Source organism: Falco rusticolus, chromosome 6, assembly GCF_015220075.1.
Source record: "Falco rusticolus isolate bFalRus1 chromosome 6, bFalRus1.pri, whole genome shotgun sequence".
Lineage (NCBI taxonomy): Eukaryota > Metazoa > Chordata > Aves > Falconiformes > Falconidae > Falco > Falco rusticolus.
The window spans coordinates 14461437-14484638 of record NC_051192.1 but is presented as its reverse complement, the minus strand read 5'-3'; the positions used below and the strand labels follow the sequence as shown (position 1 = coordinate 14484638).

General features: G+C 40.8%; 1 protein-coding gene across 5 annotated transcripts in view; it reads right to left on the bottom strand.

The window, feature by feature from the left end:
- Positions 1–381: 381 nt before the first annotated feature.
- Positions 382–23202, bottom strand: part of SUPT3H (SPT3 homolog, SAGA and STAGA complex component) — a 278056-nt gene continuing 255235 nt past the window's right edge. For all 5 annotated transcript variants that reach the window (XM_037391833.1, XM_037391836.1, XM_037391835.1 and 2 more), the window contains one exon: positions 382–2182. In XM_037391833.1, coding sequence (XP_037247730.1) covers positions 2141–2182 — 42 coding nt within the window. In that variant the 3' untranslated portion in view covers positions 382–2140. The remainder of the gene's footprint in view (positions 2183–23202) is intronic.

Here is a 23202-nt window from a genome sequence, read left to right as displayed (position 1 = left end):
CAAACCCAGATTTTATAAATAATTGCCTGTCAGGCTGTTCAAGATAGACAAACATACAGCAGACCAACAAAAACATGATCTGTCATATTTCTGAGAGAAATGTATGTTGAGTCTTCATTCTCTGGGACTTTAAGTAGACCAGTAAAAAATAAGTGCCAGTATTTTTCCTGCTTATGCATATTTTAAAATGTAAAATCTGGGAGAGATACAGCTACGGAAGGAATTTTGATTCCAGTACCCAGTGCCTGAAACAGTTTCTTCTGTCTATATCCCTGCAGATCGAAACCAAATACAATAAATGCTGGTGTCCTTTTAAAAAGTCTGGATGTTTATAGCAAGCATATAATTTTCCATGATTAAGGACGCCAACAAAAATAAGGGTGATGATAAAAAGAAAAGTTTAATCATATATTTCAAGAAGCACAGATGGAACATCAGAAAACTTCCCCCCTCTTGTTTAATAGACTGCACTGTGCACATTACTTTTAGTCCTTTACACACAGATTAACTCCAGAAAAAAGAAGCGTCAGCAGGTAAAAGAAAAAAGCAATTTATGAGTGGCAGTAATATACAAAGCTCATTTTTACAGTATTTTGGTTGCAAAGAGAAGAGGCATTTTTCCTGTTTATTTAAAAGATATATATATTTTTTAAAGTTTTTGCAAGTGGGTCCAGGAAAGCAAGGCAAGAAAACCACTTACAAATGACCACAAAAGCATACAGTGGGACTAAAAATTGAGACCTTACATGCTAAGCACAAAGGAGGAGGATGGCTGCACTATATAAAAGTAATATTTTGCTGATCTCCTCTCGTTCTCTAGAGTGTTCTCGCTTCATTGAGGTTTAAGTTGGATTTCAAGCCTGGGCTAAGAGGGGCTGAAGCAGAGCCCTGAGCCTGTGGGGTACCACAGGGACACAAGCAGTACATGCCTGTAGGTCCTGATGATGGGCTGAAGCATGAGCCCGTTCCTCTGGTCAGGCACCATCGTGGTTAGCTCTATATTTGTACAGTTTTTATGGGAAGAAATGAATGTGTTTGTGAGGCCAGCAAAGGCTGGAGGAGCAGGGGACAGGAAGGAGCAGAGAGGGAGGGACTGAGATTTAAAAAATAAATCTGAAAACAAACAACGTGAGCTAAAATATTTTAAAAAAAGGTGAAAAAGAACCCATTTCTTCCTTAACCAAACCCAACAGTAACACTGCCTTTGTCAACAACAGAGACAGCATCTGCTTCCTGCAGCAAATGCTGAGCAAGTACATAATGTTAAGCCGTTGCCTAGAACCACTGAGACAAACACAGGTATTGAAATACTTTAGGATGTATTTTTCTAAATAGGGGCCCAATCCAGCACCAGGCCACTGCAAAGGCCTGCCTTGATTTCAGAGAGTGGTGGCTCGAGCCTTAGGGGATGCAAATACTGAGAATTACTGCTCAGCCGGTCCTTGGGTCTGCAGACAGACAAGTCTCTCACTGGCAAAGTACAGTTTACCTGGACTTTTTTCTGCATATCTTTGGATCTGAAATTGCTATTACTCCCATCAAAAAGCCCCTCACTAGATTAAATGGGGTTACACTGCCTGAACACTTAAAAATTAGTTGAGAGACACCAGTGGAAAAGTGGATAACAGTTGTGTAAAAATCACAAGGAAAAGCTGCATAATCTTTATATAACATATATAAACGTGTATCACCCAGTCTCTTATCTCTGGCCTCTTTCTGTCCTGTCCTGCTTTACAAAAACAAAACAAAACAAAACAAAGCAAAAACACCAACATCTCTCTAGGAAAACATCCAGACTTCCAAACACTTAAATAAAAATGACATCGCATTTCAAAAACGGGCTGACAGCAGCAAGTCCCCTGCAAATTTCAGAATCATCCCATCTGCATTCTTGTCCACCTACACCCTATCCCAAACATCCTGCCATTAATTAGCTAAATGTTCCAGCTAGTAAACAAGAATAACGGTTGAGGGGGCTGGAAAAAAGAGACAGAGTCAGCCAGCAGATAGTCACAACAAACCAGCCCACTCACTGGTACACAGAGACACTGGAGCTTGTATTTTTTTTCCTTCCATGGAGGGGAAAAGAAAATCACCTTAATATAACATTGTCTTTCCTGTTGCTGCAGCCACATCCACATTAGCAGGCGAGAAAAGTCATCCCGTTTCTGCGGTAGGCACTCTGTCAAAGAAAGAGAAAATCTGTATTGAATTATCACATCAACTTAAACAAGGGAAGAAGGCAGAGAGAAAGGCAAGGCTTTCTTCCTGTTTTTTAGGCTATTCTGGCTGCAATCTAATAGTGTGCTTAATCTGAACATTTCTGGTGGGGAAGCTATAAGCAACCACTTTGCCTATTAAAAAATCAGTGTGGTTAACAAGTGGTTAGCGACTCTATTTCAGGAGAGCAAGAGATATGCAAAAATGTATCATCCTATTTTGCTAATTGCCTGCAAAATGGATAAGACCAAAAATACGCTATTATGCTGAATCTGTTTGTCCTTTATAAGCATGTGTTCTCTATTCACTCTGTTCAAGAATAATTTCTAACCTAACTTAAAAGTCTATAAATTACTGAATAATTACAGTTTTCCAAACCTACTTTATAGTCTGAGTCTAAAGCTACATAAACAGACATTGGGATAGTCCCCACCCCCCAGAACAAAATTAATCTCAAAGACCCTCTGGTCAGTATAAAATAATTTGATATCCCATCCATTGTAATGTGGGATTGAGCGTTTCCAATGGTAAAGAAGCACAAGAGTTAAACAGCATTTGAGAAAACAATTTTAAAAGGTCCTGTGACACTGTCTCACTAAAATACCTTTTATACATTTTTAACATCTCTTTCTGAATCAATAAAGGAAACTATGCCTTTTTATGCCAGGCAGACTGGAAACGCTATATTTTAAGGGGATATTCTCAGTTTAAAAATGTACTGCTGTTTGGTTTTTTGGGTTGGTTTTTATTTTTTATATTAATAATATCTTCAAAAAGGAAAGGAGTTTAAATACTTCTGGTTTATTTGGTTCACCTTCAGCAGTCATTAAGTTTTGACAATGAAAATACAGTCATCTATTTCATTACAGTTAGTGCTTTGTCAGATTTATTTTGTACCTCTGAAGTTCAAGCACTCAGGAAGTGCCACAACTACTATTTCTAGTGGCTCTACTAATTTCCTAATTAATTTCAGTGAGATCAATTTCTCCTCTCTTAAACTAGAATTAGAAGAGTATACTTAAGAGCAAAGGATAACCTCAAACAACTTTGTATATAAATAGTATTTATACTGAACTGTAAGGAAATAATTTCAAAAACAGCAAGCATGTATTCAGAGAGACATTTACAGACACCGAATATGCAAAAGGAAATAGGTACAAGATGTTCATTACAGCATCCTTTACATTAACACCATACTTCCACACAGAGATCTAGCAGCATATGGCATTCAAGTCAAAGAGCAGAATATCAGCTCTGTGATATACAGCCAGTCATCAGACATGACAGTATCACCGCAAACAAAACAAAAAATAAATCCAAAGACTCTATATCCAAACATGAAATGCACAAAAACAAACTAGCCAATAATTTTGAAAGGATCCAATATACTCCCACAACCACAAGCAGCAAGTCCAAGGGAGTTTGGATCTGCAGCTTGCCCAAACCATTCTGGCTGGCATTTTGAAGTCAATGCAAAAGTAATGTTTTTAGCTCCTTGACCCCGATACTTTTACCGAGCTTTCTAATCCAAGCGACAACCTTTAACACATAAACTAAATATTCAGGGCTATTGTGCAGTTTGCTTGAAGATAAATGAACCTGAGTATAAAGCTGGATCCACATGAAAGGCAGAAGGTTAAATTTTGTGAAAGGAATTTTGGTTGCAAAGCGAAGTTGGGCTTGGCTGGGCTCACCTGGGAAATAATGAAGTTTAACATTTTCCAACACGGGCAACATTATACAGTTGGTTATATCCCTGAAAAGGTCATTTCAGAAGCAAGTTTCAGAGGAGGGAGGATAACACCTTCAGAAAGTTGGACACACCCACCAGTCTATATTTAGCAATATATTATAACTAGTGTGGCTATAGTTAGGATTGAAAACTATTTCCTACTTAACTCCCTGTTTCACATACTTTAAACTTTCTGAAACATTTGCCCTTGGGCTGAAATTTCCTCTGCTTTAATCTCTGCCTGAAGTTCAATTTCGTTGGAAAGGACCAACAAAATTCCTTAAGCCATTTTGAAGTTCAGCAATAATGAAAACAACACATTTTTCCTTCCCAAGCCAGAGAAAGTGATTCTGATATATGCATATTTTATTACGGAATTTAGCCATAAATTGAAGCATTTTACCCAGGAACAATCTTTACCTTCAACCTCAGCTTAAAGGGTAACTGTTTTGAAAATCATTATTTCAGAGGAGGGAGTTTGATTCATCCCATTCCATAACAAGGTTAACACATCATTCTTATTTTGATACATTTCTAGATAATAAAGGTTAACCTCCAAGATGCTTTTATGCATAGCAAAACTATTTTACACTCGTTCCATGGTTCTGAGTTATACCATATATCTTTAAGATCCATACAGCTGAATCTGTTATACTAAAAGACATAATTATACATGCCAAGAATTGCAAAGAGAAATTGCAAGATGTTTTTTATAAAACTTGCATGTGCATGTGCCCTTGCAAGAGAAAGTTTATATGTATGTGGCAGTCATTTAATGTGGTTTGGTATAAATGTAAAGGGTTTGGATGACACTTCTGGGTGCTTTATGCCACTTTGGCAGTATTCAATTCTTTTTAAAAAAATATGATTATTTGGCTCAGAATTATAGATAGAGGATGATGCAGACTCTTGATGTGGCATTAAAATGGCAGTATCCATTTTGCTGGGTATGTCTTGCTACAGCCCAATGTCAGGAGATAACATAAGCCCATGGTCCCTCCTGGAGCCCTTTTTGGAAAAGTGTCTACTGGATCCAAATTTTTTGTGTGCTCTCTCTTTCAAAATTTACTGTCTACCAGACTGTGCTTTGATTTTTCCTGCTGTGAGCTGACTCTTTGCCATGATGGAAGGTCCTTCAGCCCGTTCCTATACCTGCTATGTGCGTGGGTGATCAAGGGATAAACTTTTGGACATGGGATATCACCTAGCTTGGCCCTGATTCCACAGTTCATCTTCCCAGAATAGATTCCATGCTCCGAAAAGCTGATACAACCTTATTTGGCCAACCCAGGTCTCAGAAACTCTTCTTGCTCCTTGCTAACATACGACAAGGTTTTGCATCCTCTCCTCTGACCTCGTTAAAGCTTACAGGGCAGATCGGTGCTATCCTCAACCAGAGGCTAAGCAGGCTGGACCAAAGTGAAAGCAGAAACATGACCTTCACCTCACTCAGTCCACTCTTCCCACTTGCTCCTTTAGGGCAGAGGCAAGATTTTGCTGCCTAGTCCTCTATTTCCCAGTCCTGGTGCCAGCCATCTAGGCACTATGTGAAGAACCTTCTCATGGCTTCTCAGGCATCTGATAGTTGCCTACAGTATAGGACCTCTACCCTGAAAATGTTGCTCCTTCAAGTTATCACGGCACATTGGATTCTGATATTAAGGATCTTCTCTAGGAATGTTATCATTATTTAATAAAGGAAGGTAGTTTTTAGTTGTTTTTTTCCCAAATGGCCAGAAAGGAGGCACAAAGAACAAAAGATAAGCAATGTTCACTGCTGTCAGTCGCCTAAAAGCAAGGTCCATGCTTTGCCCTTAGTTTGGTGAAAAATGGAGAAAACCAACAGCTTAGAAAGTGCCCTGAAACAAGAGGCCTTGGTCAAGCAATGCCTCAAATTTCATGAAAAATCATCTGGTTTCTACTTTTTTCTTTGATCCCGAGTCTCTCCTGTAGTGGTAGCTTGAAGTAGAGTATTATGAAGGACCACAAAGAAGCACGCCATGAAGAGGGCAGCAAAACTCCTGTCCCCACAGCAAGTCCCATGAAATGAAACAGTTTACTGCAGAGTCCATAGGACCAATTTAGGAGCAGATAATCACATGTTCATTAACACCAGATATACCGAAGCTGTGATTTACAGAGACAAGTCCTAGCCAAACCTGAAGATGTGAGTACTCCTCAACTAGGTAACATATCAGATTAGAAAACTAAAGGCTTCTGAACAGGCAACTTAGCTAGAAATGGTTTTCAGTTAACAATTTACACTAATGCATAATTTCACAGCTGTAGCACGATGAGAAAGAATAATTTTGGCAAGAGAAAGAAACAGCTGTGATTTTTGAGTGGGCTGATGTTTAATTCTGATTTGGGATAAATTTTGGAAAGTCTAAGGTAAAACATCTTCAGAAGGCATTCTAGACACTGAAGTTTATTGGACCAAATCCTCCATTGGTTTAAGTCTGCAGTTCTGCTTAAAGCTAAGGCACAATGTCTCACTACAAGTCTGTTGTATCGCTTAAAGATGATAAATCCTGAATTATAGGTCCTGTATAAGCAAGTTACAGAACAGTGTTTTTAAAACTTGAAGTCTCCCTTTCTTGGTGTCCTCTTGTATGTGTGTGGGCAAGTGGTTTAATTACAATGCATAAAGTGGAATGCAGACAGAGACATCAAAATCAAAGAGCAAGTCCTGGCTGAACTTCATTAGCAAACATAAATACAAATAGGCACATCTTGTTTGTGACATGCCACAGTCCTTTCCTCCTTTGGTAATTTTACTCTATTCTCTGATATTTGCATAAATGTAAATCGAAACATATGACTTGAACAGGCTTACGATAGCGGAATCATATGCAAAACTTCTTTTCATTAAATAATTCTCTTCATGCAGTCTTACAATGTTACTGTGAAAATCAGGGAGGGTTCGTTCTCAGACAGTGAAAGCCTTTATTTAAGAACAGTGGAGGGAGCCCTGCCCTTTAAATAAGAGACATTCTTGGATCAGACACTGGCTGGCAGGATGGAAAAAAGGATGTAGCATTAACTTTCATTCCATTCCAAATAACCTGGAACCCATAAACCACAAAGATTCTCTAATTTTAAATCTGCTCGTTTTCTCCCTGTGTCTTCTTTCCATTTTATTTGGGGAATGTTAACTTTGAAATTTCATTAGCCCGCCATAATATCAAACAAGTCATCCTGGACAGATTCATAGCTCTTTGTACATAAAAAAAACATCTATATTAAACCCCCTGTGATTAAAAGGTTACTCTTCTAATTTTTCCCAGCCTGCATAGACAAACCACATGCAAAGAAGTGTCAGCTTATTTAGAGATTGAAATAATAATTAGTTTAGGAGGCAAAGTATAAGCAACACTGTTTAAAAAAGAAAATCCATATGTTGTTTAGAATTAGTTGCTTCTGTTTAATTTTAAATAAATACGTGAGGATATAAACTCTCCTTATTAAAACTGCATACATGTTACAAAAGAAATATAATGGATAATTCTCTCTCCAATTTAAAACAATAGCAATGAAGGCTCTAATTCTACAAACCCGTCTTTAATCGGTAGCCAAAGCACAGATGTCTGATATTACTCAGAGGGTGAGGGCATAATTCATGTATATAATGTCTAGTACGTGGTCAATAATGAAGAACAAACCCCAAATATATAACTATGAACACGCAGGTTTCGCAGGTTACGCACTTGTACAGTGCCCTGCCCCACCATCTTCTTGAAATCTCATGGATTTCATTTATGATGGGGCCAGGGTGATGTGCTGAAAGCTACAGCATCCATTTATCTGCACAGTAACGGTCCCTTTGGAAGCACAACCGCATTTGTACTTAAGCTACTCCCCAAGAAACCACAGGTAGGTGTAAGAAACACCAACGAAACAACTTCATTCCTCAGGTCCGCTCCCTGAGCCTTCAGCCATCCAGTGAGACACCACCAACGGCAGCAGCTTTGCTGCCGTGAGTACTTGCCCTCCAGGAAGGGGGCCGAGATCACCCGCACACTTCATGTACGCGACCACAAACATCATGCACTGATAAAAGCACTGCTTCAGTAAACCAGCCTTCAACAGCTTGTAACAAAATGCCTTCCAGCGAAGTCAGTTCTGGGCTTTGGTTTACCTTTTATCTGCCAGGGGTGTAAACGTTTGCAATAATCACATAAAACTGTGTTGCTGTGTCCAGGAACAGGATACATCCAGCATGTATCATCCAAGGCTATTAAAGAACATAGCCTAGATCTCAGCTACCCAACTTTTTATTATTGCTCTCTCCTACTGGGAATAACGACATTCTCAAGGTCGATGGAAATGGAGGATCTCTGAAAAACAAGGACCAAATGCATTTCTCAGGCACCTCATGCAATACCACCAGTGGAAGGAGAAGACATGTAGGGCTTGTGCTGCTGTCCTTCAGCTCATTTGGCCAAATTTGCAATGCTGCAGTTAACTAGCAAATGCAGTTCTCAGGGCTGGGCTGGTATTATAAGAAAGAAAAACAAGGCGAAAGGATCATGGCTTCTGTTGCAGCAAGAACTGGGGTGTGGGAGTGGGGTACCAACGCCTGCCAAAAGAAAAAAAGGAACAAAATTGATAGGGAGAGAGAGCTCATTTTAAGTTTCTCAGAGGGTACTGTAAACAGTGGAGAAAGAAGGAAAAAATGGAACTATAAAACAATACTTGGCAGCCAGCTTTGCAAAACAAACATATTTTTGCAAAGTTCTTCCCATCACTGCCACCAACTTTAATAGGCTTTGTCTGAGAGCAAGAAACCCTTTTTAACTGACACAGAAAAGGCGACACTGCTTAGCACACAGATAGAAATTCCTCTTCTGAGCCCTACTTCAACCGTACCCTGCTCTCTGGCTTCAGATCCCTTCCCCGGGCTGCAAAACCTGTAGCTGGGCTCCATCCCCACCCACCCCTGGGCCAAGGGAGCAAGGTGCTTCTCCTGTGAAACCCAGCAAGTTAGTACTGCCATGGGTCTAACAGGCCGTAGCTATTTGCCCAGGATGTGCTACTGGCAAAACACATGGCAGGTCCCCATGAGTGATGGATACGACCTGTTGGACCCCCCTGCATAACCAGGAAAGCTTAATCCCTCCATCGCAATGGAAACGCAGGGGTTCCCCAGGATCCCTGATGTCCTTGTGAACATTGCAATTACGTCCCTAAATAATTTTACCACCTTACATCAAACTGGTCAAAACACTTTTAGATGCTTGCAGGCCAACGTCTCCTCTCCTGATGTGTCTCAACTCGCTGCTTGAGCTCTTCGGCAGCAATAATGTATGCGGGCAACTTTATTATGTCTGAGAAAGAAGGAGAAGCCTTGAGACTTAAAAAAAAAAAAAGATTGAGGTATGGTGAGATACCGAAACCTCAGGGCACTGCACAGTCACAGCACTCCCATGTGAAAACAGACCGCTAATAATAAAAACTCCTTCAACCTGAGAGTAATTCAGCATGAAATAACCTGGATGGCTCCCTCTCTCCAAGGGTGGCTGTTCTCGGCTTTTTAAGGTCCCCGTCTACTGCTGTAGAGGCTCAAGGTTTTTTTTTTTTTCTGTAGGAGGTGACGGAAAAGGTTAAATTCCCCCTCGATGTCACTACTCCTCAGGAGCTTGGCATATGATTCGGAGAGAATTTATTTGGAAACAATATGGTGTGGTACAGTCGTCTGAGTACAAGGGCAGGAGCCAGGGCTGGGCTCTGCTCCCAGCTCTGACACTTACTCGCTGTGTGGCCTCAGACTAACCACTTAATGTCTCTGTGTTTCAATTTTCCCCGCCTTTGAAACAGTAATACTATCACTCACTGCAAACCATTTTTGAGGATTGCTTGATTACAGAGCTAATAAACGGCGTTTTGAAAACGCCATATGCTATTCCACAATTATTATTTTCATTACATTATATCTTCCATTGTAACGGTGAAAATACCAGATGTACAGCAAACGGATGGTGAAACTGGCAGTTATTGGATAGGAGGAGCGGGTATTGCTCTGCAATAAATTAAACTATTAGGGCAAAGCAAGACAGTCCACCTACATTCTTTCCTTAAACTGTTGAAACTAATGAAAAGGAGCATCTCATGACATTTCGCAACATACTTTTCTTCCCCCACCCCCTGAAAACATCCTGTGAATGCTCTCTGCAGAGGGCACAGCATCTCCATTCTCCCTTGGATTCAACGAAGCATTTCACCAGGGAAAGGAGAACCCAACCAACCACGCAGGGCAGAGAGTCAGTCTGGAAACAGAGAAATTTTCTCAGGCTCCGAGGCCCTTTGCTGGTGGCGGCGTTCGGGTGTGGCCAGTTGTAGCTGTTCTCCTTACTGACTAATGTACTCTGTCTGCAGAGGGGCACCCGCTCACTGGAGCGGTGGGAGGTAAGAGGAATTAAGGTACTACATCAGTGGTTGCCAGTGGAGGAGATGTGAAAGAATAAAAAAAAAAAAAGAAAAAAAAAAAAAAAGAAATATACTATTTCAATCAAAGTCTGAAATTTGTAGAAGTGGTTTTGGTCTCAATATAGAAAAAATATTTATCCAAGAAACTCCTACTCGGGTGCGAACATCCTACTTCTAGTGGGATTTTGTTTGGCAAAGTGCTGTGAAAGAGTGGAAGCTAATACAGAGCATGTCTATAAACAAATATATTTATTTAGTACAGATCGACACATTCACTAGAGTATTTCAGTGATTACACGTGTAAAGCTATTTCCTATAGTGGTTTCCTTTTGTGATTCTGCTAATTTATTCAATCCACCCCATTTTCATGCATTGAATGTTATAAGCCATTTCAGCCACCCAGACTGAAATGCACGTTTGGAGACTACATGCCTGTTTTTTCATTTCATCATCTACACATAATTATTTGGTGATATTAGGAATTCGAGCTCAATGGAAGCCAACCAACATTTTAATAGCTTAAAAATCATACAAAATGAAGTCTGCCCTGAGGTTAATGAATAAGAGCCAAATCTTGAGGCTCTCACTCAGTTTATACTCACTCCTTTCAGGCAAAAAGTTGAATCAATTGTAGTCAGACTGATTAAAAACAGAAGAACATATATTTGGACCTTTCTCTCAGGTAAAACTAAATAATTTACCAAGGATTAGGCTGCAGAATGGCATCCAATTGATCTTTCACATGTATTTCTGCAACATGCTAGAGAAAAAATCCAAGTGCTGAGGCAGTTTTAAAACAATACTTTTAACATCCGAATAAATTATTATACACTACTAGGTTTTATGACATTTATATTAGAAATAGCCCTGAATCAAAATAAAATTTCTGGTCCCTCCTGAACTTCTGAAGACCAGGATCAAATTAAAACTTAAAAAATGGTCCATTAAGTATGAAAGCCAAATGCCCTTATCCTTCAAAACAAAGCTCCACCCCTAATTTGAACTTTAATCCAGGCATATATTCATACAGTTATTTGAGTTTTGATGACGGGAAGCATTTATAATTTAGGCAATTAAACATTATTCTTTAATTACATGCAGGATATCTTACTCCTTATGAAAAGAATGCTATGTGCCTGCAAAAAATATAAAGCAGAGCACTTAATTTCTTTGAACAGTTAACACTTCACTTGTAATCAGTGATAATCACAGAAAGATGCTCCTCCCTTAAGTAACAACCCATTTTAGTATTGGCCAGCCACGTCAGGGCAATGACACATTTATCCCATTCAAGCCAGATCTAAGCATGAGGATGTGGAAAAGAAAGTAGTATGAATAACAGATTTCTTTGGTATATGCAAAGTGAATAAGAGAAGGGGGGGGGGGGGGGGGGGGGGGCGTGCTACAGGAATGATCTACTCATCTGTGAACAATACCAGATCCTCTGACTTGGTCTGTGTGATAGTGGCCCTGCTCACTATATCCTGACAGCCTGCAATTAGGAACTCAACGCTGAAACACGCCAAGCGCATGAAAAGCTCGACTGTGGGTGGCTTCATTTGTGAATGAGCAAATGGGGACACACGGAGAGGGCAATCTCCTCCTGATCACCACCGGTGCTGCAGGAATTGGTCCTGCTGCTCCAGGACCTGGGTCCCTCCCCAGCAGTTCCCAACAGCAGCTACCTGCAGGACAGACAGACAGACAGACAGGCTCTTCTACGTATTTAGTCAGGGGTCTAAACAAGCACTAGCAGTGCCAATGGCACACTGGCCAGCACGTGGAGACTCCTCAAAGCCTCGCCGGCTCCTGTGTAAGGCAGCCTGCACAGAAAAGAGCCATGTTGAACCTTCAAGACCTTCTGGCAAGTTATGAGCTGCAAGGATGTTCCAAGAAAGTCGGGATCCCAAGGAAGGCCAGGCTTTTTTTTTTTTTTTTTTACATTATACTTTTAAAATTACATTATATCTACATGCATATGCTGGAAAAGCAAGATGGCCTTCTGGTCCCTCTAATGTGTGGCTCAAGTTACCTTTCCAAATGTCTTTCTGTTCATCTATTCTTTACCCGACTAATGACTTGGCAAAATGGGCCATGCCAGAGACACTGGACAGTTGCTGAGAACAGAATTCCAAAATGTCCTTCCTAGAGTTGACTAAAAAATTCCTTTCAACCATTTCTGACTGACTGGTCTGAGGAGGGGGCAGTAAGATTTACTTTGCAAACAAAGTGAAACAACTAGGCAGACTCTGACCTTCCATGCTATACTCCCTTTCCATAGACCCACTTATACACGTCACTTGTTATCGCGACTTATTTTTAAATGCTAAGACAAATCAATGAAAATAAGAATCTCTTGACCATTAAGAATATCGAACTCTCTTCTTCAGCACCACATCCTGTCTTTTTCTTTTGCATCCGCTTTTACAGAAGACATATATTTATATGCACATCTACAAAACTGATACTTATCTGAAAATAAAGTGGCCAAGGCCATGAGACTCTTCTGGCTGATTGCCATCATTCAGTCATTACATACAGGCTTACAAAGAGGGAGATGGATTACCCGCTTGTAAGTCCACCAAGGGCTTTTCATGATATCGCAGCCCATATTTTTTTAATAACATTGAGGAATATTTAAATCCTGTATGAAAGTTTTTTCATAAGTACTTCTTTGATGTTGGAACATTTTGATTTGTGTGCATGCTGACACCAGAACATCTCGATTACTGCATGTTCATTTATCAAAGAACGCAGGGTCGATCCTGTTCGGATGCGCAATTATTGCTTCAAATACATAACATGCGCTAATCATGCTGACAGCAACACCCCCACTTCCGATGGCTGGAAATACAAGAACAGTAAATAATTACTGTAAATGAAGAGTTCGTTTGGTCTTACCAAATGTTATTGCTACTAAAGCAAGACCAGTTTAGATTAAAAAAAGGTAGAAAGGTGGTGGTGGTGGGGAGTTACTGAGCCCCAAACCTAGAACACATTGCAGTTCCTGGTCTTAAAGCTAATGGGACCCAGTGGATCCAGACTTCAGCAAAAAGAGAGCGTGTTGTCTCAGTCACATTATTTATTGTAATGACTTAACTCTCTTTTTCTTTGTTTCTTCTCTTCCTCCCAGCAGAATGGCTGTTGGTAAGATGGGAATGTCAAATCCAGGTTTTCGTCTCTCCAGTAGCTCTGCATTTCCTGGCTTTGTGGACTGAAATCAGACCCTTAACATTGCTTATGTGCATTTTGTTTTGGGTAATTGACATTAATTTTTAGGTTGCATCACCAACATCAATCAGCACTGTTCTCAGAGGACTGGAGTTAAGGGGCCACAATAAAAGGGCATGATATTGTTTCTTTTGTTTTATTTTTGGAGCACTTTGACTACTCTATACTTTTCCAGTTGATGTTACATTTTTTTTGTGTGACACAGTGTAAAACATTACTGCCTGTCTCGTTTAAAAAGATACTTTGGTATTACAGTAAACAGCTCCAGAGGCTGGGACAGTAAACTCTGGTAAAAAATCAAGTTGATACCTTTTGTCTGTGTATCACTTTGAAGAAACAATGAAACAGCAACACATTTCTTTAGAGAGAGCTAAGTTGCCCATTACAGATGTTTTCCATATGGTAAGTAGAAGGTCGGCCCCTTCCCCCTCCACTCATCACTGTTCTCACATCGTAGAAGGCATCTACAAAGACAACACGGCTGTAAATGATATTGCACAGAAGCCTCCATCAGCACGTACTGTAAATGAACAAGCTGATTTTCATTGTAGAGGGCAGGCACACGCACTACTGGAGCCCATTTATGGTGAACGTTTTGCCTCTTTGTCTTCCCGTTTTACCAGTGTACTGCTCAAATACTCTGGGGTAAGTGGTCAAGAGAAGCCAGACGAGGCTTCAGATGCTAAGGTGATGAAATGGAAAAAAAAGATTAATTTAGAAGACATTACTGCAGATTATCATGCTGCATCAGCTGATGGGTCCAACACCTTCTCCCTCAAATCCTTATGGGCAGGAAGGAAAATTATCTCTCATAAAAGGTCACGATTTTAAGGGGAGAAGAATCTGAGGCATCTCAGTGGGTCTAAGACCAAGTTTGCAGACATTGGTACACAGTTACACACACAGGATGACGATCTGTTGCCCCATGTTTTGTGTTGCTCCTATCCAACAGATAATAACAGGTATAATTAAAATGGACTTAAAAGCACAGCTGGACTTTTAAGAAAGCAGAGCTGTTTTTCCAAATGTTCAGCACCTGTAATGGGAATTGCATCTTCAAAAGATCTTGGAGCTCCAAAGCACCATTTTGTCATGCTTACAGCATGGTTCAAAGGAGTTCATCACCCTAGGTGTACTTAGGATGTTTTGTCCTTTCATAAATCCTGATACTTTTTTTTTGGATGTTGGAGCTATTCTAACACTTGAATCTTGAATGCAGGTGGGACTTTCTAAAAGTTTAACATGTAATGGAGGCATTTCCACACCTTAACCGCTCCTTTCACAAAACACATAACTATCTTAGCTCAAAAACAGTAACCTTCAGAATAAAAAAGAACCCAAAGAAACACAGAATTTGTGTTAAAAAATAATAAAAATCCTTTTTGCCTGTTTCCCTACACTTTTGGCCTAGACAAGGCATGGAACTGTCCGTGTTAGTCTACATTTAATTTATAACTGGAGCGTTACATTTCTTCACTCTAGCCAGTATTTGTAACATATATAGATAATAGTTTGTATATTTCGTCTTTAGTTATTATATAATATTGCATAATGGTAATATAATCTCTAACATTTTTACAAAATAAACTGTAATGTTGAGATTTTGAAAGCCAACTAGTGATCTTAACTATTCCACTCCTGGTCATTTCACCAGGACCTACGTGGCTAAAACTTTAAGTCGGCTCAGAAATAAACCTTAGATAATATCTACTTAAACTTTTCTTCTTTCTTCTTTGCTTTTTCTTTCTTATTTCCTTTTCGGTTTTCTAAAATGTGCACCACCACTGACTCATTTCTTAGAATCTACAAGATATTCCCCGATCACCTGAAATCTTTCCTTTTCTCAACATATTTTCCTGTTCACCTTTTTCTGTTCCTCACAACAGCATTCTTTCCTAATTCTTAATTACCAACTGTATTGTCTTCAACCTTAATTAAACCTTTCCTTCTATTTATCTCTGTCTTTGCCCTTCAGCTCTGCTTATACTCCCCTTGCTTCCCAGCCTGTTCTTCCATGTTTCTGAAGTCATCACTCTCACACACTTTAGCTCAGCATCTCTCTTTCTGCTGTTTTTCTTTCCAACCTTATTTCTGCATGTGCTTGCCTCTTACTGACATCACCTCTTCTGTGAAGAAGTGAAGGGCTTCTCTGTCTTGATATAATTCCATCCAAAACTTACTTCATCCTCTCCCACCCAGCTTTTTGCTCTACAGCTGTATTAGCAGTCATTGCAGAAACTTCAGAAAACCGAATCTACTGTTTATGGTAGTTGTAGGACAGAGGAAGAATTTTGGCAATACCAAAGGGGCCACTGGGCATGCAAGCAAAATTCCGTATTTGTGTATAGGAGCAGGAGGATCACAAATGTCAACTGGGAGTTGCCAGCAGTTGGCATCCGGGGCACAGAGCTCTCAGAAGCTTGAAGGCATTTTCATACTTCCCACAAGCTGAAGTTCAATCTTGGATATTAAATAGAAATGAATAATAAAAAAAAAAGGCACATGCCATCTTTGTGTCAAAGAGAAGAATGCTTGTGCCTACTCCATTGAAGAGACTGCTCAAAACCACTTCTGTGGAAACAGTTCCCTTGTGAAATGCTGGGGCTTGGGCCCCAGAAATAGTTGCCCCAAGGTTGCTCGAAGCCCTCCTCCAAGACTACATGAACTTGCAAGCTGCCATTTCTAGCAAGCTTCTATTACTCCTTGATAAATTGGTGTCACTTAACTGCTGTAGTATTTCCTCCCATTGTCTTCACCTGGGCACACATCAACTGAAAATCCATGACTAAATCTCATGTAGCTCTTGGCAAATGCAGATAACTGTGCAGCAGAGTGTTTTGGGGTGCTATTCATTCCCCAAGGGGAGCTGTTGATGGTGTGAACCACTGATCCCGGCCCTCTCTAGGGGGAGAAAATTCATCCATCCCCAAGGAAACAATCCCTTTTTGCTAAGTTGTGACAGGTGTTAAGGGAACAAAATCAGGGACAACACAATATAAGCATGTCCACGCTGCACAATAGAACATCTTGGTCCTGATCTGGAAGAGAATACGGCAAAGACGGCTGCTGATTCAGCTTTGGCTTTTGAGGCCACCAGCCAGGGTGCCAAACAGGGTAGCATTTTTGTCTTGTGGGCAGATTTTACTCAGGCACCAGGCAGAGTCAACCAACTAATTACTCACAGGCCACTTGCTCAGCATGAAAAGGGAACAATATTCAATCTTTGACAGATTGGATTTGAACAGGCAACAGAAGTGAAAGCATCTATTGTCCATTATCCAGTCTAGCTCCAAGACTTCCAATTTCTCAGTTACCATGTAGCCTGTTCTGAAAAGGTTTGTCAAGCAACAGCCTCTCTAAACAAATTACATCAAAATTCCTTACACTATGCCACATATTCAACTTGCCTTTCCAAAAAGAGCCACATAATAAGTTTCTAACAAGGACACTGGTTATTATAGCACTCTATATTTTCTAGGTCAAAGAGGTGAAAGGCAAAGTCAAAATAACTGAAATAAAATAATCTGTAAATCATGTGTGTTTACTTACAAGTACCAAAAAGCAAGCTATGAAGAGACCTGCTGCTACACTAACCAAAATTCAGCTAACTATTTTGAATTACCGTCTTCTTGATGAAAGCAAGATTTAAGGCGCCAGACCTGGCTTTTGGAAATACCCAAACAGTTCAAAACCAAACAAAGCTTAGTACAAGCTGGATCCTTCTTTCTTTTCCCACTCCTTCCTCCAAAATGTGCAAGACAGAAACTTAAAGAAATACACTGGGAATGCACATTGTTCCTATTTGTACAATTGAAGACCAAAAGTAGGTACCTTTTATTCAGACATACACTTGTCTTGGGTAACCCAGGGATCTACACTGGGAAGTGTAAAATTTCTCTATGCATTTACAACAGTTTTGTTTTTTTTTTTAATTCCCATCTGTATCCTCCTACTTCCCAGACATTTCTGAAAAGGAAACTCTATCATTTCAGTATATTTTGAGACACGTTTCTTTACAGTGCTGCATCTTTATATTAGTAGATGGGAAGAGAAAAAAATATTTTTGCTGTAGTTTTCTAATTTAGGAGACATCCCTTATTTTTCTAGTTCTCAGATGTGCTCAAACCCATACTTACAGTGAAGACTAGAGGAGTTTATCAATTTTTCAAGGAATATGCTCTGTCAAGAATACAGTTAGAAATATTCCCCATTTCCTGATTTTCCAGGTTTTCACCTGTAATGATGACCTTGCATTGGTTGAGTGAAACTCTTTGAGAACGGATGTGTGCTTAGTTAATAAACTGTTGATTTAAAGAAAAAAAAAAAAAGAAAAAGAAAATGTCAGATTAAGGGTCTAAAATGGGTGCAGAGGAGATGCAACCTATCTTCTAACATGGGGCATGGCCCAGCTCGGTACAATGAAACAGTGAAGGGAGAAGGAAGCAGCTACAAGCGGCGGTGCATGTTCTTGTTCCATAAGGACTTGGAGCAGTCTCTGTTGGTGGCCTCCACAGACCCCCAGATGTAATCCTGCCCCACCCCACACTTCCTGGCAAAAAAAAAAAAAAGAAAACAGTTGGGGTGGGCTGTGGTACCACTTGCCTTCCTTCTGGGTGAATCCAGAGGAGGAAGGGATCAGGATAAATTATAGGTCCCTGCAAAAGCTCTGTGTGTTTATGATCACGCCATCTGGAAACAGTGATAACTGCACTATTAATGGAGGCGTTACTACAGAAGATCTGCTGTGTCTATTAAAACCAGCCATGCTGTGTGCTGGCTCATGATACATGTTTGCTCTGATTTCCTCCCTGACATTTCATTCCCAAAGCTGTCAATAACCCGTTAACCTTCCTGGCACTGAAACTCTAAAACAAAGTCCTATTTCAGCTCTGATTTTGAATATGAATTTTGATAAGCAATACCAAAGGCTAAAATACACTGTTGCTGTAATCTAAATCATGCTATAGGTGGTGAGTTTTTTCCCCTTGCTTGCACAAAGCTCTTTGCATCATAAACCAGGATACAACAATGTGATACCTTAAAACTAATTTCTTAATTTAATGGCAGAATAGCAAATGTTCTTTACTGGTAAGCGACAGCTTGATCCTGCAGTTTTCAATAGCCAGAAGTGTCCTGTAATCAGGGGAATTGCTCACATCCATGCAGTTTAAAGCTAGAAGGGAAAATTAGATCATCTAGTCTGACCTCCTGCATACCACAGACCACAGACTTTCAGCCAGTTGCCCCTATTTTGAGCCAGTAACCAGTTTAACAAAAGCATATTTTCCAGAAATTCATTTGACCTCCATTTGGAGTCATCAGGAACTAGACAATGCAGAACTTCACTTGGTAGTTTGTTCCACTGTTGATTTCCTTGTGTCTTATTTCTAACCTGAATTTCTCTGGTATGCCATTTCTACATAAATACAAGTTATAAGAACAGCAATTATGACTGTCTCCACAATAATGGTAACATTAATCTGAAAAGAACATGTCCAATCAGGATGTTCAGAAGCCTTTTGGCCCCATGAACAGAAATATTTAAGCACTGGCTGATCCAGATAAGCCCGTTATTGGATTTGCTGAGATGTCTGAGTCAGGTACGAAAGAATGCATCTATAGAAGCATTTTAGTTTGGATCACGGGTACGATTTTGAAACAAATCTCCCATTCATCACCACTTACTGCACATCGGTTTGCACCGTGGCTTGATTTCAGAGAGTGCTCACTGGACTCTTTTTGGATAAAACCAAATCAAAAGATGTACTCCAACCACTAACAGACATTCAGGCAATGGGGCCAGAGGAGACCTAGTGCTAAAGTGAAAGTAAACCCCACTGAAATGCTCATCGCGTGCACACTGGGTCAGCACCAGCTACTTGTCTTCTGCACATCTGCTCTTATTTGTACTACCTGCAAAGCAGTGACAGCCTAATTCATAGAATCACAAAACGACTTGGGTTGGAAGGAACCTTAAAGACCATCCAGTTCCACCCCCTGCCAAGGGCAGGGACCCCTCCCCCCAGCCCAGGCTGCCCCCAGCCCCGTCCAGCCTGGCCTTGAGCCCTGCCAGGGATGGGGCACCCACAGCTGCTCTGGGCAGCCTGGGCCAGCGCCTCATCACCCTCACAGGGGAGAATTCCTTCCTCATATCTAATCTAAATCTACCTTCTTTCAGCCTAAAGCCATTCCCCCTTGTCCTATTGCTACAGGCCCTATTAAAAAGTCCCTCTCCAGCTTCCTTCAGGCCCCCTTTAGGTACTGGCAGGCCGCTATAAGGTCTCCCCAGAGCCCTCACCTCTCCAGGCTGAGCCACCCCAGCTCTCTCAGCCTGTCCCCACAGCAGAGGGGCTCCAGCCCTCTGACCATCTTGGTGGCTTCCTCTGGACTCGCTCCAACATGTCCATGTCCTTCTGATGCTGGGGGCCCCAGAGCTGATGCAGCGCTGCAGGGGGGTCTCACCAGGGCAGAGCCCCTTCCCTCGCCCTGCTGCCCACGTGGTTGGTGATGCAGCCCAGGGCACAGCTGGATTTTTGGGCTGCAAGTGCACATGGCTGGGTCACATTGAGCTTCCCCCTGACTTTAAAAAACCCTCATGCCAGCAGCAGCAGAGAACAGAAAATCAAGATTTAGCAAATCATTTCAGGAGAACAGTAACTGGAGTAATTAATTTAGTTGAACAATAGCTGGGTATTAATCCATAACTGAAGAACAATGGCAGTGATCAGAACGTAATACAGCCAACAGAATTCCTTTTTCTGTGGTATTCTTCTGTTTAGGAAATAACAAATGTGGACTAATTCACCTGGCTCATCCTGAAAAGACGAAGTCAGAAACAAAGCGCTTTAGGAGAACTGCAAGGAAAAGATAAGGAGAGACAGTGACACTGAAAAGGACAACAAACCACACCTGATCTAAGAAATAACAGAATTCAAGATTAAGAAATGGCTATTCCAGAACAGTTGAGAAACAATGAATATAGTTGGTTTAATTTTTTGTTTCCAGTCAATGACCATTATACTGCCAAAGGGAAGAAGAACAGAAACTCATCTTCAGAACTTGCATCCATTTACCCTGTTCAGAGATATAGGTCAAGTAAACATTTCATGCTAAAAGTGACTTAAAATGAGACATACAGTTCCACATAAGACCACTTAAGAAAGTTGTTTTCTGCAGCTGCCAGACCAGCAGTGCCGTTCTCAGAAATAAGTGTTTCTATGTAGGATGGAAACTACCAAGAAATGAGCAAAGAGCACAGAGAAGATGGTTGGATCAATGGTCACTTAAAAGTATGTTCTATTTTTGTTGAGGAAACTTCCTGGAGTTCCATGCATGGGTGAGCATGGCAGACCAAGACTTATTACAGAGACCTTTAGGGAAGTGACTGACCCAACAGAAGTAAGAACCATTGCAGTCTTAGGTCACTATGCATTTAACCATCTTTTAAATCATATTTCCTGTAGGTATTCCTTTCCAGGAGTTGAAAGGCAGAAGTGCTATCAGATCGGTTGGTATGACCTCTTCTAGATCACAATTCTCAAATATCCCATCTTTTTAGAACACAATAGTAACATGTAACTTATATAAAGGGAAAAACAGTAACTAGAAATTTCAGCATGCACTTTCAGAAGAGCACAAACCTCTCTTTAGTGTTTCACTACAAAAAGAAAATACCGCCCCCCCCCCCCCCCTTTTTCCTTCTAATACTTTCAATTTTCCAAGGAACGGATTTATTCATTATTCCTTTTATCTTTGTGATTTCTCCTTTCTGGGATGAAGAACTAAAGTACTGAAATATTACAAAGACCATGAAAATAATCTTTTCCAACCAGGGCCAAATACCAACACAAAACATACAAATGCTTTGCTCTTAGCCTCCCAGCAAAGGTCTGTCAATCCAGACATCTGAAATACACCGCTGACAAAAGCAGACAGAGTTCATGCTGATCTAATCAATGACTTTTTGGGATGTGCGAGACTGGAAATAGGTGTTCATTTAAAATCAGATTTTAGGTTTTAGACTGTTTAGGAAGGCAACCAAGATCTACAAGATCTTTGCAAAAGATAAACTTGGTCTTTGAATTCCAGAAATCCAGAAAAAAAGAAACTTCCAACAAAGGGGGAATCTGAAAAGAATAACAAGGTGATTTTGAAAACCTTGTAAGGTTCCGAGAAGTCTCTTTGGTCTTTGACTCTTTGGCTGGTAATGCTGGATATATGCAAACAGTAATCAGTTCCAGGCCTGCAGTAGCAGTGCTCACTCATAACAGAATAAAATTATAGCTTACATAGGAACTCAGAATTCAGAAAATCTCTGACTATTTGGCAAAGGAAAGTATCAGGAAAGCAGAGGGGTGGAGAGGGAAAGGTTGTAAGGAATAAGAAAAGAAAATTATACTGTTCAGACAAATTGCACAGCGTCAGAGGGCAGAGGGGCATAAGGACAGCTACAGTACAAGGATCACAAAACAAGCTCAAGAATAAACAGACATGGCACAAGTCAAAGAATATGACAACGGGCACCTTCAAGGAACCTGGTCCACAGGTCATTATCTGTGCAGAAATGTCCTTGCCACTGCAGTTAAGTTTTCATCAGCATATCAACACATTCCTCTTATGGACTGGCACATGTGCATGACAATCTACAAAATGAAATTCAGTATACTCCTGTCCCTATTGGAAACCTCACCTTCTTACCCAGTCCTTGCTAATGCAACCAGTTGGGCCTGGAAAGATGCCATATGTGATCATCTCTTGTATTACAGCTCTCTCTGTCAATGCTGGAAACAAAACCTCAGGCATGATAATACCAAGAGTTAACACACACCAGCACTGCTATGCCAGCTCAAACCAGTTACATTTTTCTGCCTCTGTGGTGGTTTTGAGTTTTCCTTCTCTCCTTCCCCCTTCTCTGATCAAGGACACACATGGCTACCCAAAAGCAGCAAAGTCTTTCTACCAAAATTACTCTCCTTTAGTAACAAGACCGCAAAAGACTGAAACGCACAACACTGTCTGCCACCACCCTATTCTGGATGATTGTCTTTTAATAGCTACAATAAAGTTGTGCAAAGGAATAATATTCACATCCTTGACTGGCTGGTGAAGGGTCTAGAGCACACGTCTGATGAGGAGCGGCTGAGGGAACTGGAGGTGTTCAGCCTGGGGAAGAGGAGGCTCGGGGGGGGACCTTATTGCTCTCTACAGCCACCTCAGAGGAGGTTCTAGCAAGGTGGGGGTTGGTCTCTTCTCCCAGATAACAAGCAACAGGACAAGAGGAAAGGTCCTCAAGCTGCACCAGGGGAGGTTTAGGTTGGATATTAGGAAAAAATTCCTTCACTGAAAGGGTTGTCAAGCATTGGACCAGGTTGCCCATGGAAGTGGTTGAGTCACGATCCCTGGAGGTGTTTAAAAGAGATGTAGATGTGGCACTAGGGGACATGGTTTAGTGGTGGGCTTGGCAGCGCTGGGTTAATGGTTGGACTCAATGTTCTTAAAGGTCTTTTCCAACCTAAACGATTCTACGATCCTATGACTCTCCTGGGCAGTATACGGACAATCCCAAAGGAAAGTGTGCCTTAGCCGAATCTGCT